Below are 15,699 nucleotides of genomic sequence, written 5' to 3' on the forward strand. Positions count from 1 at the left end.
GTCCACCTTCAAATATCCCCAGTGTCTTTTAGTCTCAATACTATTCACACCTCCAAAGTTCAAAGGCTCTTCTGAGACTCAAGGCAACCTCTTTACTCTAGCCCCCTATAAAATTAAAATTTAAAAAAAATGAGATCACATACTTCAACATACAATAGGACAGAATATACGTTACCATTCCAAAGGGAGAAACTGTATCTTAGTGTGGAAATATAGAATTAAATCAGGACAGAAGGCAGCCGCAAAAACTCCAAATTCTGTAACTAAGCCTACTGTTAAAATGTTCCTCATATCTCCAACTCTTTTCAGCTTTGTTGTCTACAACACACTGCAGTCTCTGAGCTCTTTCCACACCATGTCTGCCAATATTCTTTTTAGTTATCCCACATCTCTGACATCTCCAGTACTGTGGGGTATCCAGCATAAACCAGGCTTCACCTTCACATTGGCAAGCAATGATTTCTCTGGGTATCATGCAAAAGCACTTCTGACACTTACCTGGCCACAGTGACCTTTCTTAACTGTAGGTGGAGAGTGTACTACTCCTTTCTCATGTCCTTGACACTAAGGCAGAACCAAGTGGCCAAAACTGCTAAGTTCTACTGCCTGATGGGGACAGAGCCTGGACTCTCCTTTCAGTTACATTTGCATCAGCTATTTTGATGGTTTTCTTCAGCGTTTAAGCTCCTCATTCATTCCTCTGGACAGGCTGCAATTACAACTGGTTAGGATCTTGCACCAAGGTCACCTTTATTCCATTTTACGTCAGGTTTTCCTGTAAATATTTTCTCTCCTTGAGCACAGAACTTGGCTTGAACAACACATTTTTTTGCTGACCCTCTTTTCATCAAACTATAAATTTTTTATTCGACTTTGCCTAGCTTGTTCCTTTTCCTTATAGATTTGCATTGATGTGAACAATAATAACCACACAGAACACATATGTAATCAGGCTGTCTTGAGGTCTCTCCTGTCAAGACCAATAATCCAAACTCTTTCATTTAGCCTCAAGCGTATTTTCAGAGCAGGGCCAAAAAGCAGCCACATTCTTTGTCAAAATATCAAAAGAGTGGTGTCTAGGGCACTTACTAACACTCTTCTCTGAAGCCTCTTGAGTTGCGTCATCATAAATTACGCATTCTCTGTACTACTGTCTGTCCCAATTCTCATTGAACGGCTCATTAAACCCTATCTGAAGCTGAACCGTGCAATCACTTTTGTACAAGGTCCCCACATCTTCACATGGTCAAGCTTTTCACAGTAATAACCCAGAACCTGGTACCAAGTGCTGTCTTAGTCACTGTTCTATTGCTGTAAAGAGATACCATGTGAAAGGTATCCTACTGAAAATTAATAAATTGTTGAAATGTATTTGGAACCTAGAAATTATTTACAGATCACGAACAATTTTACAGAATACGTAAATTATATTTTTAAACATTTTATGATTTAAAAACATATAAAAGGAAAAAGGCATATTAGACAGTTTGTGTCAAAGTTCTTTGTAAATGTTTGCTTCAATCTTCTGCTATTCCTTTCTCAAGACAACTATCCTCTTTGTCACCTAAGAGCTATACTCATTTCTCTCCATCTCTCTTGGACAAGCATGCCTGCTTCCAGGGCTTAGGGCATACAATGCAAGCACGTTTTGATATGGGGAAAATGTGAAAAGATGTAAAACACTTACTGGGCAAGCCTGAAAGCCCATGTCTGGAAAAAGAAACAAATAACAAACAAACCATCAAACCCACTTAAACAGCACGAGATATAAATCTGTGCCTGTAATTGCAACACTCAAAGGAGATGACAGAAACAGGAAAACTCCTGCATGGTTGGCATATAAAGTCTGTCTTACTAGGCACAAGTAAATCACAAAGAGTCTCTGATTGAAATGCACTGAAATCTGCGGTTCTTTTCCTCACCTAAGAACCATGTCATGAATGAGCTTACACACACTCATACACACACACAAATACACACACACACACACACGTACACACATATACATACATACACAAACACACATATACACTCACACACACCATAAAAAATAAGTATTTTATACTAAATGGCTAAATTTAATTTGATAACATGTCTGTAATATGTTTATCTAGCACATTCATGTGTAAATCGAAATTTTTACACGTGAAACAATAGTGGTACAAGTTTTCTTTCATTTTCATAGGAAAAACTACCTTTCTAAAATCAGATAGTTCTCCTCCAACTGCCTCCCTGTCGGCATGTCTATTAAATGTGTCCTGGTAAATGGCAAATGAAAATAAAAGTCACTGCTGTGTATATTTATATAAACGCTTTTTCCATTTGATGTGCACTTTTCAACTCACAGAAAATACAAACGAGCTGCCTTTTAATGCAGCAGTTGCAAACCACATTCAGAGATAGGCTGGTAAACATTTAACTTTAGATTAGCTTTCTCCAACTTTTAAGCACTGAAATTCAAGATTTGCTTCCACACTGAACCTAGGCCTCAGCATCTTTTTTTAAGCCTCTCTTGGCATCTCATTTTCACGCACCATCTGAGATGACTTGGAACACATCAGAAAATAACACCACTGCTTCTACAAAACAACTATCTGGACAGTGCCTATTTCTGCATCCATCATTTATGGGACTCTTTCCGGGGAGATTTTATTTTAAGTGTCAATACTAAAGGGTGATCTTATTAGAGTTGGCGGTTTCAGTCTGCACCTACTCAGAGAAACCTTATTTTTAATGCTTGGCATAAGACACAAATATAGCACTTAGTTTTTATTATTTGTGATTTTTATGTAATTAATAATTTCTGCATGTGGTATTTTAGACAACTACATGAAGTGATGTAGTATTATATTTTTAACAATTTACACCATCCAAAGAGGAGGAAAGGCGCCTTCAGTTCTTATGGAAATGAGACACAAAATTAGCCACATGCCATAAACTGAGCTTCAATTGCATCACCAGAGAACTGGAGAAATCAGTTTTATCTATGGAGATCCATTGCTGGAAACACTGAACGTTCAACATTTTCTAAGTCTCATAAAATGCCACATTTTCCATCTTTTCAGTTACTATTTATTTTAAAGAAATAAACAGAAGAAAACACACAAATGCACACTCACTCGACATATATTCTACATATCATTTATGAGAAATTTGTCAATGCTTTTGACTCTACCAATTTCAGTATATGAATACAAGGCAGAATTGTAAAGCATGTATATATGTACATGATGTATATGTATGTATATATATGTGTGCGTTTATGTGTGTGTGTGTTTTGTATGTAAAATTTGAGACTGGGTTTCTCCATGTGACCCTGTCTGTTATGAAACTTGCTCTGTAGACCAAAGTGGTGTGGAATTCACAGATATCCGTCTGCCTCTGCCTTCCATGTCATGAGATTAAAGACATGAGCCACTACCACTTGGCACTAAAAAACACAATTTGAGGACCTCAAATGATATGGAGAAAAGATTATGGGTTTAGTGATTGGAAAATGTCTACCCAGTGTTTTCTTTGCTTTTTTTTTTTAAACCAAGTATAGCTACACAGAGAAATAAATATATGATTACATTTGCAGAACAATATAATTTGCTTTGCCATTTTTACTTTCCATGTTTCTGTATTTATATAATCAATCTATAAAGAATTAGACTGCTATAATGATTCACTTCTCAAATCTCAGCACTTGGGCAGTTGGCTCTGATGGGTCTCTGTCACTCTAAGGCTAGCCTGGTCTACAAAGCAAGTTCTAGACCAGCCAGGACAACACAGTGAAACCCTATCCTTTAAAAATAGAAAGTATGTTTTTAAAAGTTGTCATTGAGTAAAAACACAGGGTTTAATCTTATGATGTGTAATTTTCTGTTAAAACTGTGATATGTTATTTAATTAGTTAGATTTTTCAATATTCAAGAAGCTATTATATTAATTTTCATATATATTGATAAACTAGATATTGGGTAATTTGATGCTGTTTAAAACCTATACCTCTTTTGGTCACCAGGATACCACTGTCCATCAGCAGATAATCTGAGAAGCCTATGCAGTGACTTTGATATCTTTCTACATTTTGCTGTGCTGAGGCTGGACAGACACTCAGGGTTTCACATTACTTGGTGGTTTTCAGAGAACCAGGGTTCAGTTTCTAGAATCCATTTAAGGACTCATAACTCTCAGTCACTAAGAGGAGAGTGATGTCCTCTTCTCACATCTCTGGAAATCGGAAGCATATGTGGTACACATTCTTTATGTACGCAAAACATTCATTAGACCCAAAGTAACAGCAAACAGCTTTAAAAGACACCACCATGTAGTTCACCACTAAAATGAGTTGTGCATTTAGCAATGTATTTCTAACTAACTGCCTTAGCATTTAAAAAAAAAATGTTTGCTTCTGATCATTTAGTCTTTGTGAGACTAGATATTTTAAGTCAGAAGGTTAAAGATGGACACGAGAGGAGGGGGTAGCAGCCTCTGCATTTAATCTGGATTCTGATGGGGCTGACAGCACATCAGCTTACATATCCTTAAGTCAGTTTGAAAAGCAAACAGTTTTGACTTTAATCAAATGATACAGAATTTTCTTTTTGTAACTTTACTTGAATCAAACTGTGAAAACCCAATTAAGATTTTTCACTCAGTTCTCAAAATATCTGCACATATCCTTTAAGCCATTGCAAACTGGTTATGGCTCATAAGACCATCCCTATTGCATTGAGCCTTTGCCTGTCTTATACCTTAACATAAATTTGAAAGTGAAAGTAATACCCAGCGCACTGAATATCTTTAATAGTGTGCCTGACAATTGTGATTTGAAATTCATAAGTTCAAAGAACATTTTTCTACAGCTTGATTTTATGCTTCAAATTCCCCATGCTTTATAGCAGTTAAAAAAATGGAAAAAAATAAAAACCTTTATCCCATCATTCTCGGCAATTCCTCTTATGCTGAAATGCAGTGCATAGAAACTTTTAAAGGATAATCCAAATTGTAGACGTTCTCGTTTTCCTATTTCTTTTAATATTTTCCTCAACCATTCAAAAATTCACATTACATTATATTCTACAGCAAATACACTTCAGGGAAAATTTAGATGTAAATGCAAATTCAAAACAAGAATGATTTCATCTTAATAACATTTTGAATGGTGTTATACTGAAACTAAACCAAACTGTTTAATTTGATGTTTAAACATGTAACCAGAGATGACATTTTTAACTCCATTTTGCAGTGATATCTTTTAATGCCAATTCGCACAAGGCTAAGTATAAAGAATGTTATAACTGAAAATGATGTCAATCCTATCTTCTGTGTTGAACCATTAATAAAACCAACATCATTGTAACAAAATATTTTCTCATAGAACAACACCTGTATATATATATTTTATGGCAAACACAATAATGATTACAGTTACTATTAAAGTTTAAAGTTCTTCTCTCTAAATGGTGTATTGATTGAAATAGATTCTTATGTAAACTTGGAGAATAAGCAAACATCTATTCTCAAAGAAGCAGTATAAAATATTTTAAATAATGATTGAAACAAAATAACATAATTTATAAGAACATATGTTAAAGGGATAGACAAGATGGCTGAGGAGTTAAGGGTGCATTCTGAATTATCCAGCCATCCACATTGAAAATCTCAATAACCAGGAAGGTGTCGATATTAGATAAGAGACTATTAAGTAGTAATTTAATTTATCTGATAAATAAATTGTCTCTCTGTTTCTCAGCTGCATTCGGACTTGGATAAAGGAGAGGGCACTGTTAAATACACGCTCTCCGGAGATGGTGCTGGCACTGTTTTTACAATTGATGAAACTACAGGAGACATTCATGCAATAAGAAGCCTGGATAGAGAAGAAAAACCTTTCTACACTCTTCGTGCTCAGGCAGTGGACATAGAAACCAGGAAGCCACTGGAGCCTGAATCAGAGTTCATCATTAAAGTGCAGGATATTAATGACAATGAACCAAAGTTTTTGGATGGACCTTATGTTGCTAGTGTTCCAGAAATGTCTCCTGTGGGTGAGTACACAAATCAAATTTCTATCAGATGCTATTAACCAACAGACTGCATTTTCTTGGTACATTTTGGTGTAGATATCTTATTTATAAGATATCAATATTGTTCATTTATAAAATGTTAATATGCTCTAGAAACTGTTTCCTCTTTCTAGAATACAGACATTAGAATATGTGCCTTTTTATTATTTCCTAATTTATTGATTTACTTGAAATAACCATATATTATTCAATCAATGATGGAGATAACTATATACCAAATACCGCTGAAAACTATATAGTAATTCTTAGCTCAAATTAAAGTATTAAGTAATGCATTACAGTAGGATCAGCAATGGGCCAAAAAAAGAGGTATTTTCATTTTTCTGTGGTTTCTTTTTCATCCATTCACTAATTAATTTACTCTATATTCGAACCACAGACTCCTCCCTGTCTTCTCCTCCCTATCCAATTCTCTCACTTCCTCTCTCCTCATTCTATCTTCCTTTCTCTTCAGAAAAGTGGAGGCTTCATATGAGTAACAACCAACCATGGTTGGTTGTTATAGTAGGACTACCTGCATATTCTCCTATTGAAATTAGACAGGACAGCATAGTTAAGGAAAAAGGATCCAGATACGGGCTGGAGAATCAATGAGAGTTCCTTTTCATACTGTATGGGGACTCACATGATGTCCAAGATGCATAACTGTTACATATGTGTAGGGGGCAGAGGTTCATGCATGCTCTCTAGGTAGTGTTTCAGACTCCACGAGCCTGTATGTATCCGCATTGGTTGATTCCGTAGTTTTTTTGTGTTGTCCTTGACACCTCTGGCTCCCTCAAACCTTCCTCCCCTTCTCGCACAAGACTCCCAAGCTCTGCTTAATTGTTGGCTGTGGTGCTTTGCATTCATTTCCATCACTTGCTGGGTGAGGCCTCTTGCATGACTGTTATGTACAGTCTGTAAGTACAGGATAATATCATTAACAGTAGCAGGGGAGGGTCTCCCTCTTACGTCATGGGTTTCAAGTAGGGCCAGTCACTGGCTGACCTTTCTCTCAGTTTCTGCTCCAACTTTATCCCTGAACATTTTGTAATCAGGATAATCTCCCATCTACAATGAAAACTACTCCCCATGGATAATTTATTTATTCATTCTTCAGTTGACAGACATCTGCTTGTTTCTTGATTGTAGTTATTATAAATAAAGCTGCTATGAACATAGTTGATCAAGTGTCCTTATGATATGATAGAACATCTTTCTGATTTTTTTTCCTAACTAAAGTGAAAGGTGTAAGAAGGAATCTCAGAGTCTTCATTTGCATTTACCTGATAACTAAGGATGTTAAACATTTCTTTAAATGATTCCCAGCTATTAAAGATTTATCTGTCTAGAATTCTATATTTACATTCATACTCTATTTTAAATTGGATTATTTGATGTGTTGATGTCTAATTTCTTGAGTTCTTCATGTGTTTTAGATGTCATCCTTCTGTCTGCTAGAGGGTTGGTGTCAAACTTTTCGCATTATATATGCAGTATTTTGTCCGATTGATTATGTCCTATATCGTACAGAAGTTTTACAGTTTCATGAGGTCCCAATTGTTAATTATTAATCGTTATATCTGAGTTGTAGGAGTTTTGTTCACTTGTCTCCCGTGCCATTGCACTCAAGGCTATTCTCCACTTTTTCTTCTACCAGATTTAGTATATCTAAACTACAAATATCTCAACATAAAAGTGGAAGGTCTTTGATCCACCTCAGACTTGAGTTTTGTGCAGGGTAATGGAGTTAGATCTTTTTCATTCTTCTACATGAAGACAGCCATTTAGGCCAGCACCATTTATTGAAGATACACTTTTTTTTCCTGTTTTATATTTTTGGCTTCTTTGTAAAAAATCAAGTGTCCATAGGTGTGTGGCTTTATTATAGCATCTTCAATTCAATTCCATTGATCAACCTGTCTGGATTTTTCCCAATACCATGTGGTTTTTATTACAGTTGCTCTGCAGTACAGCATGAAATCAGGGATGGTTATACCTCCAGCAGTTCTTGTATTGTACAGGAACAGTTTTGCTGTCCTGGATTTTCTGTTTTTAAATATGAAGTTGAGAATTGATCTTTTAAAGTATTTAAAGGATTGTTCTGGAAGGTTTTTCAGAAAGGTGTTGAATCTGCAAATTGTTTTTGGTAAGATAGCCATTTTTACTATGTTGATACTATTAATGCATGAGCATAAAAACTCTTTCCATCTTCTGATATCATCTTGAGTATCTTGAAAGACTTGAAGTACCTGTTGTACAGGCCATTCACTTGCTTGGTTAGTGTTGCATCAAGATATTTTACATTATTTGGAGTAAGTATGAATGGTGTTGTTTCCCTAATATCTTTCTCAGTGCATTTATCATTTGTATAAAGGAATACTACTGATTTTTTTCTCTTTCTTTCTTTCTTTCTTTCTTTCTTTCTTTCTTTCTTTCTTTCTTTCTTTCTTTCTTTCTTTTTCTCTTCCTTCCTTCCTTCCTTCCTTTCTTTTTTCTTTTCTTTTTTTTTTTTTTTTGAGACAGGGTTTCTCTGTATAGCCCTGGCTGTCCTGGAACTCACTTTGTAGATCAGGCTGGCCTCGAACTCAGAAATCTGCCTGCCTCTGCCAAGTGCTGGAATTAAAGGCCTGGGCCACCACACCTGGCCCTGATTTTCTTTTGAGAAAATTTTGTATCCAGCCTCTTTGCTGAAGGAATTAATCAGCTGTAGGTTTGTCTGTGAAAAGTTTTGGGGACACGTATACATAGTATCATATCATTTGCAAAATAGCAAAAATAGCAATACTTTGACTTCTTCATTTCCAATTTGTATCCCTGATACCTTTTAGTTGTCTGACTGCTCTAGCAGTCAAGTACTGTACTGAATAGATAGGGAGAGAGTGGGTAGCCCTGATTTTTCCCTAATTTTAGTGGAATAGTTTTAGGTTTCTCTCAATTTAATATGATGTTGGCTACTACCTTGCTATATAATGCCTTTATTGTGTTGAGGTATGTGTCTTGTATCCCTGATCTCAGCAATACTTTTATTATGAAGTGGTGTTGGACTTTTCAAAGGATTTTTCAGTACGTAATGAGATAATCATGCATTTTGTTTTCAGTTCTTTTTTATTAGATATTTTCTTTATTTACATTTCAAATGTTATTCCATTTTCTGGTTTCCCCGCTGAAAACCTCTATCCTATCCACTCTCCCCCTGATCACCCATCCACCCACTCCTGCTTCCCTGTCCTGGCATTCCCCTATACTGGGGCATCAAACCTTCTCAGGATCAAGGGCTTCTCCTCCCATTGATGCCCAACAAGACATCATATATATCTGCTACATATGCAGCTGGAGTCATATGTCCCTCCATGTGTACACTTTGGTTGGTGGTTTAGTCCCTGGGAGCTCTGGTGGTACTGATTGATTCATATTTTTGTTCCTTCTATGGGGCTGCAAGTGCCTTCAACTCCTTTGGTCCTTTCTCTAACTCCTCCACTGGAGATCTTGTACTCAGTACAATGGTATGCTATGAGCATCCACTTCTGTGTTTGTCAGGCCTGGCAGAGCCTCTCAAGATACAGCTACATCGGGCTCCTGTCAGCAAGCACCTGTTGGCATCTACAATTGTGTCTGGGCATGTTGACTGTATGGGATGTATCCCCAGGTGGGGCAGCCTTTTGATGGTCTTTCCTTCAGTCTCTGCATCAAATTTTGTTTCTGTATCTCTTCCCATGTATATTTTATTTCCCCTTCTAAGAAGAATCTAAGTATCCATACTTTGGTCTTCCTTTTTCTTGAGCTTCATTTGGTCTGTGAATTGTATCTTGGGTGTTCTGAGCTTCTGGGCTAATATCCACTTAATCATTAGGGAAATGCAAATCAAAACAACCCTGAGATTCCAACTCACACCAGTTAGAATGGCTAAGATCAAAAACTCAGGTGGCAGCCAATGCTGAGGAGAATGTGGAGAAAGAGGAATACTCCTCTATTGCTGGTGGGATTGCAAGCTGGTACAACCACTCTGGAAGTCAGTTTGGCAGTTCCTCAGAAAATTGGACATAGTACTACTGGAGGAGCCAGCTATACCACTCCTGGGCATATACCCAAAAGACGATCCAATATATCATAAAGATACATGTTCCACTATGTTCATAGCAGCCTTATTTATGTTAGCCCAGAGAAGGAAATAACCCAGAGGCCCCTCAACAGAGGAATGGATACAGAAAATATGGTACGTTTACCCAATGGAAAACTACTAAGCTACTAAATACAATGAATTCTTAGACAGATGGATAGAACTAGAAAATATCATCTTCAGTGAGGTAACCCAATCACAAACAAACATACTTGGTTTTCATTTTTTTATGTGGTAGATTATATTGATGGACTTTTATAAGTTTAACCATCTCTAGATCTCTGGGATAAAGCCTATTTTATCATGGTGGATGTTGTTTTATTTATTATGGTGTTCTTGGAGTTTGTTGAAAGTATTTATTGAATATTTTTTCATCAATTGTAATAAAGAAAAATTGTCTGAAGTTCTCTTTCTTTGTTGAGTCTTTGTGTGGTTTCACTACCAGGATGACTGTGGTCTCATAAAATGAGTTTGGCAATGTTCCTTCTGTTTCTATTTACTGGAATAGTTTGAGGAGTATTGGCAGTAGCTCTTCTTTGAAGGTTATGTAAAAATCTGTGATAAAACCATCTGGCCCTAAGCTTTTTTTTTGGGGGGGGGGGGGGGTTGGGAGATTTTTGTTATTAAAAATCTATTTTAGGGGTTATATGTCTTCTTAAATTGTTTACCTGATCAGATTTAACTTTTGTAAGTGGTGCCTATTAAGAATATTGTTCATTTCATTTAGGTTGTCCAAATTCATAGTATACAGGTTTTTGAAGTAAGAATTACTGATTCTTAGGATTTGCACAATGTCTGTTTTGTCTCCCTTTCATTTCTGACTTTGTTAAGTTGGATATTCTACTTCTGTCTTTTAGTTAGTTGGTTAAGTGTTTGACTATCTTGTTACTATTCTCAGAGAAGCAGCTCTTGGTTTCATTGATTCTTTTTATTGTTCTCTGTGTTTCTAATTGATTAACTTCTGCCCTGAGTTTGTTTATAATCTGCCATCTACTTCTTTTGGTGTGTTTGCTTCTTCCTTCCTTCCTTCCTTCCTTCCTTCCTTCCCTTCCCTTCCCTTCCCTTCCCTTTCCTTCCTTCCTTCCTTCCTTCCTTCCTTCCTTCCTTCCTTCCTTCCTTCCTTAGTTTCTTTCTTTCTTTCTTTCTTTCTTTCTTTCTTTCTTTCTTTCTTTCTTTCTTTGTCTTTCTTTCTTTCTTTTTTCTTTCTTTGTCTTTCTCTTTCTTTCTTTCCTTCATTTCTTCTTTCTTTCTTTTTTTCTTTCTTTCTTTTTTTCCTAGAACTTTCAGGTGGGTGGTAAAGTCACTAGTATGAGATATCACTAATTTCTTTATGAAGGCACTTAATGCAATGGACTTCCATCCTAACACTACTTTCATTGTGTCCTATAAGTTTATATGTTTTGTGCATTCATTTTGACAAATTCTAGAAAGTTTTAATTAATTAATTAAATTATTTATTCCCCAACAGCATGGTCATTGAGAAGAAAGTTGTTCAGTTCCCATGACTCTATAGGCTTTCTGTTGTTTCTGTTGTTATTGAAGCACAGCTTTAACACATGGTTGTCTGATAAGATACAAGGGTTGTTTCAATTTTCTTTTATCTGTTGAGTGTTGCTTTGTGACTGAGTATGTGGTAGATTTTGGAGTAGGTCCCATGAGGTGCTGAATCTCTTTTGAGAATTAGAGTGTAAATCTAATATTCACCCTTTTATGTTACTTGGCCTTTTCCCCTTGCAGCTTTAATACTATGTGGTAGGAAGGTTTATTACATTTAAAATAATTTATTAACTATTTGAGGATTTCATACAACATATTTAATCATATTTATCCCCAACTCCTTCCTTAACTACACTCAAGTCCATTCTACCTCTTTACCTCCACAATTTTCTGTCATTTTAAAAATTGTATACCTCTTCCACCACAATTTTTATATAGTAAAATTTTGTAAAGAGAGGTGGAGAGAAAGAGTTACACTACTAGATTGAGTCAATTCAACTCAGGCTTGGTCCACAAAGGAAGAGGAAAACTATGTAAGAGCCCAGCTTATTGTGTGTGGTAGCATCCCTGGGAAGGTTGTCCTCAGAAGTGTGAGTTAAGAGGAGATGACTGTGAGCTTGGAAACTAAGTTATAACCGGTATAATCTCTGTTCCATTTCCTGCCTTCAGGCCTTGAATTCTTATCTGATGTGACACACTGTAAGTTGTAAACCCTTACCCCACAACTTCTTTTTTGGTCATGGTTTGAAGCTCAACAACAGAAACCTAAAAAAATCAGATATTGACACTGGGATTATAGATATTGCTGTTATATATATCCACACATGTTGATTTTGGGAAGAATGTGGAAGTGTCTAAAACCTTGGGCTATAAATGTTATTCAGTACTCAGAGCTTAATACATTTTGGAAACTTGGAAGACAATAATCTTGAGAAGTTTTGGAAGTTTGAGAGTCCTAAAAGGTCTCTAGCAGGGTATTCATGTGATATATTTAAATTATGAATCTGTGGTATCTGATCTGATGGGGCTAAAGAATCAGCTGTGGTTAACAAGAGACCAGAACCACTGAAGAGAAGTATTTATTTTTCCCTGGGGCATTTGTTCTAGTGGTCATCTAGGGCTGAAAAATCAGCTGTGATTAAGAATAGGCTAGAATCATTGGTTGCAATTTTTTGGGGAAGCTTATCCTCAGTGTCAGCACACAAAAGCTGTGGCCTCAAGGAAACCAAACCTGCATCCCAGGATGGTGGACAGATTGGGTAATGTGTAAGAGTTTCACAGGTTAACAAGACAGTTGCAGGACTGAAAGGGTCACAGAAAGATGCTGTGGCCTGATATTACGACAGGCTAGGAGAGGGCACCAATGAGTTTGCAAGCTTAACCAATGCAATGGAAGCTTCATAAAAGAGGAAAGGCAAGACTTTGTACGGTGGAATTTGCAGGGTCCACAACAGAATGGACAGGAGAGATCATAGCAAAGGCATAACCCAGTTCAGTGATGATTCCTATAACCTGGGGATTCCAGAAGTGTATGTCTAACAGGGTACTACACCCACTCCAGTGAAGTCTGCTTGACAGGACGAAAGGCCTGGAAACACTCATGAGGCAAAGAGTTTCAAGGAAACTATGCCTCCTGGAACCTTGGCCCATATACTCAAACCCTGTCCCCTCGTTAGTCTGGTGTTTGGATCTGTGTGCTCTCTTTCAGTATTGTTTTATTATAAGTGCCTTTAAGGATTGGTTTTTGACATATAGCTAAGCCTCCACCAGTGTTCCAATGGTTCCTAGAAAATCCTTGAAGCCAGAATGTTACCTATTCAGTAACATTCAAATTCACTTCTAGTAGAGACAGTGAAACCAATTAGGCTTTACAAAGAACAGAACTAGAAAAGCTCATGGCTAGTCTGCATAGCAATTACTGAGGACAATAGCCAAGTCACAGCCAAACAAAAGAATACACAATGGCCTAGGAAATAGGTGGGTTTGGTGCAGTTTTCTTTACTAGGCCCAGAGGAATAGCATTAATTAGGTATTTACTAAATAACCCCTGGTGGTGGGTTTAACAATAGACTAGCATTGCTTCAGAGCTCCATTTTCAGGGGTAAACTAGGCCAGTGTGACTGCCATGTCACACTGTTTTTATGTATGTATTCCCTTTTGTTTTGTGTCACTGTAACTTGGTGGATGTTTTTCTTCTGTATAAAAAAGTCTGGTGTCCGTTTGGACATTACATTCAGATCCAACACACTCTCTCGTGTCTGCATCTGTCTGTCAACCCTACCCGACTCTATTCCCATCTGTCCGAGACTCTGATTCCTACGGATTGAGGGGGGCCCAACAGAGCCCGGTCCGTGGCACCAAGGATAACACTAGTTGTCAAGTAGAGCCAGCCTATGTCTCTGAGACAAGCTTCATGTGCTGTGAATGGCAGAGCCAATGATGTGGAGTTGTTCAATCTCTTGGGAGTCCAGAAAATCAGGGTTGAATCCTTGCCACTGAGTACTGTTTTGTATATACAGTTGGAATTTGGTGGCCTGCTTCTTCCCTCATGCAATAAGAAGTATATAACTTGTATTTAACTTTACAGGAGCCTACAACTGAGAGACTTTGAGCTTTTAAAGAACTCTTAAATTTCTAAAGAGATCATAGGCTTTGAAAATATTGAAAAATTTAAAGACTGTGGGGTTTTTAATGATATATATATATATATATATATATATATATATATATATATATATATACACACATACAGATAGATAGACGAGACAGTAGTGTTAATAGTGCTGGCTGGTCTTTTTTTTTTTTTTTTGTCATCCCAAATGCTTCTCCCACTTCTGATCCACACCCCCCCCACACACACACACAAACACAGAGTGCCTCTCCCATATATCCTCCCCTTCTCCTATGAAAGGACGGGCCCACATAAACCGGTTTCCCTAGAATCTATTTGGCATTCTGTAAGTTTCTTATATGTTTATAGGCATCTCTTTCTTTAGTTTGGGCAAAATTTCTTCTATAACTTTCTTGAAAATATTTTCTTTTTTATTTAATCTTTTATTTATTTATTTTTATTTATATACACTACAGACTTTATCCCCACCCCCTGTCTACCCTCTGACTGTTCCATATCCCATACCTCCTCCCCATCCCCTTGTCTTCACAACCATGTCCCCACCACACACCCAACCAGACCTCTAAACTCCCTGGAGCCTCCAGTCTCTTGAGGGTTAGATTCATCTTCTCTGACTGAACTCAGACCCAGCAATGCTGTAAATGTATTGGGGGCCTCATATCACCTGGTGTATGATGCCTGGTTGGTGGTCCAACGTTTGAGAGATCTCTGAGTTCCAGGTTAATTGAGACTGCTGGTCCTCCTACAATGTCACCTTACTCCTCAGCTTTTACCAGTTTTTCCCTAATTCAACTACAGGGGTCAGAAGCTTCTGTCCATTGGTTGGGTGCAAAGAATTTCTAGACTTTTGAGTTGTGAGTATTTTTCTATTTGTATTTTTCTTAGCTTTGCTCTTTTCATAGTGTTCCAAATTCCATGGATGTTTTGTGACAAGAATTTTCAAATTTAGCACTTTTTTTTGACAGACCTATCCTAACTTCTATTCTTGAGATTCTTCTATCTCTTGTATTCTGTTGGTGATGCTTACATATCTAATTCCTGTTCTCTTACCTAGGTTTTCCACCTGCAAGATTCCCTAGGTTGAGTTTTCTTTATTGCTTCTATTTACATTTTTAGGTCTTGAACAATTTTATTCATGTCCTATACCTGACTGATTATATTTTCCTGTGTTTCTTTAAGGATTTTTAAAATTTCCTCTCCCAAGTCCTCTATCATCTTCATAATATTAGATTTAAGGTCACTTTCTTGTGCTTCAGCTGTAATAGGATATCCAGGGCTTGATGTAGTGGGATTGTCCAGAAACTTGTTGATTGTGTTCTCCTGTTGGCATTTATCCATCTGGTTTTCCTTAGTGCAGGCAGGCCTTGTGGAGTGCAGGCACATTTTGGGGCCAG

General features: G+C 37.0%; 1 protein-coding gene across 11 annotated transcripts in view; it reads left to right on the top strand.

The window, feature by feature from the left end:
* Positions 1-15,699, top strand: part of Cdh12 (cadherin 12) — a 1,149,544-nt gene that overhangs the window by 904,105 nt on the left and 229,740 nt on the right. For all 11 annotated transcript variants that reach the window (XM_011245344.3, XM_011245342.3, XM_011245345.3 and 8 more), the window contains one exon: positions 5,741-6,035. In XM_011245344.3, coding sequence (XP_011243646.1) covers positions 5,741-6,035 — 295 coding nt within the window. The remainder of the gene's footprint in view (positions 1-5,740; positions 6,036-15,699) is intronic.

The sequence above is a fragment of the Mus musculus genome, chromosome 15, assembly GCF_000001635.26.
Source record: "Mus musculus strain C57BL/6J chromosome 15, GRCm38.p6 C57BL/6J".
Classification (NCBI taxonomy): Eukaryota; Metazoa; Chordata; class Mammalia; order Rodentia; family Muridae; genus Mus; species Mus musculus.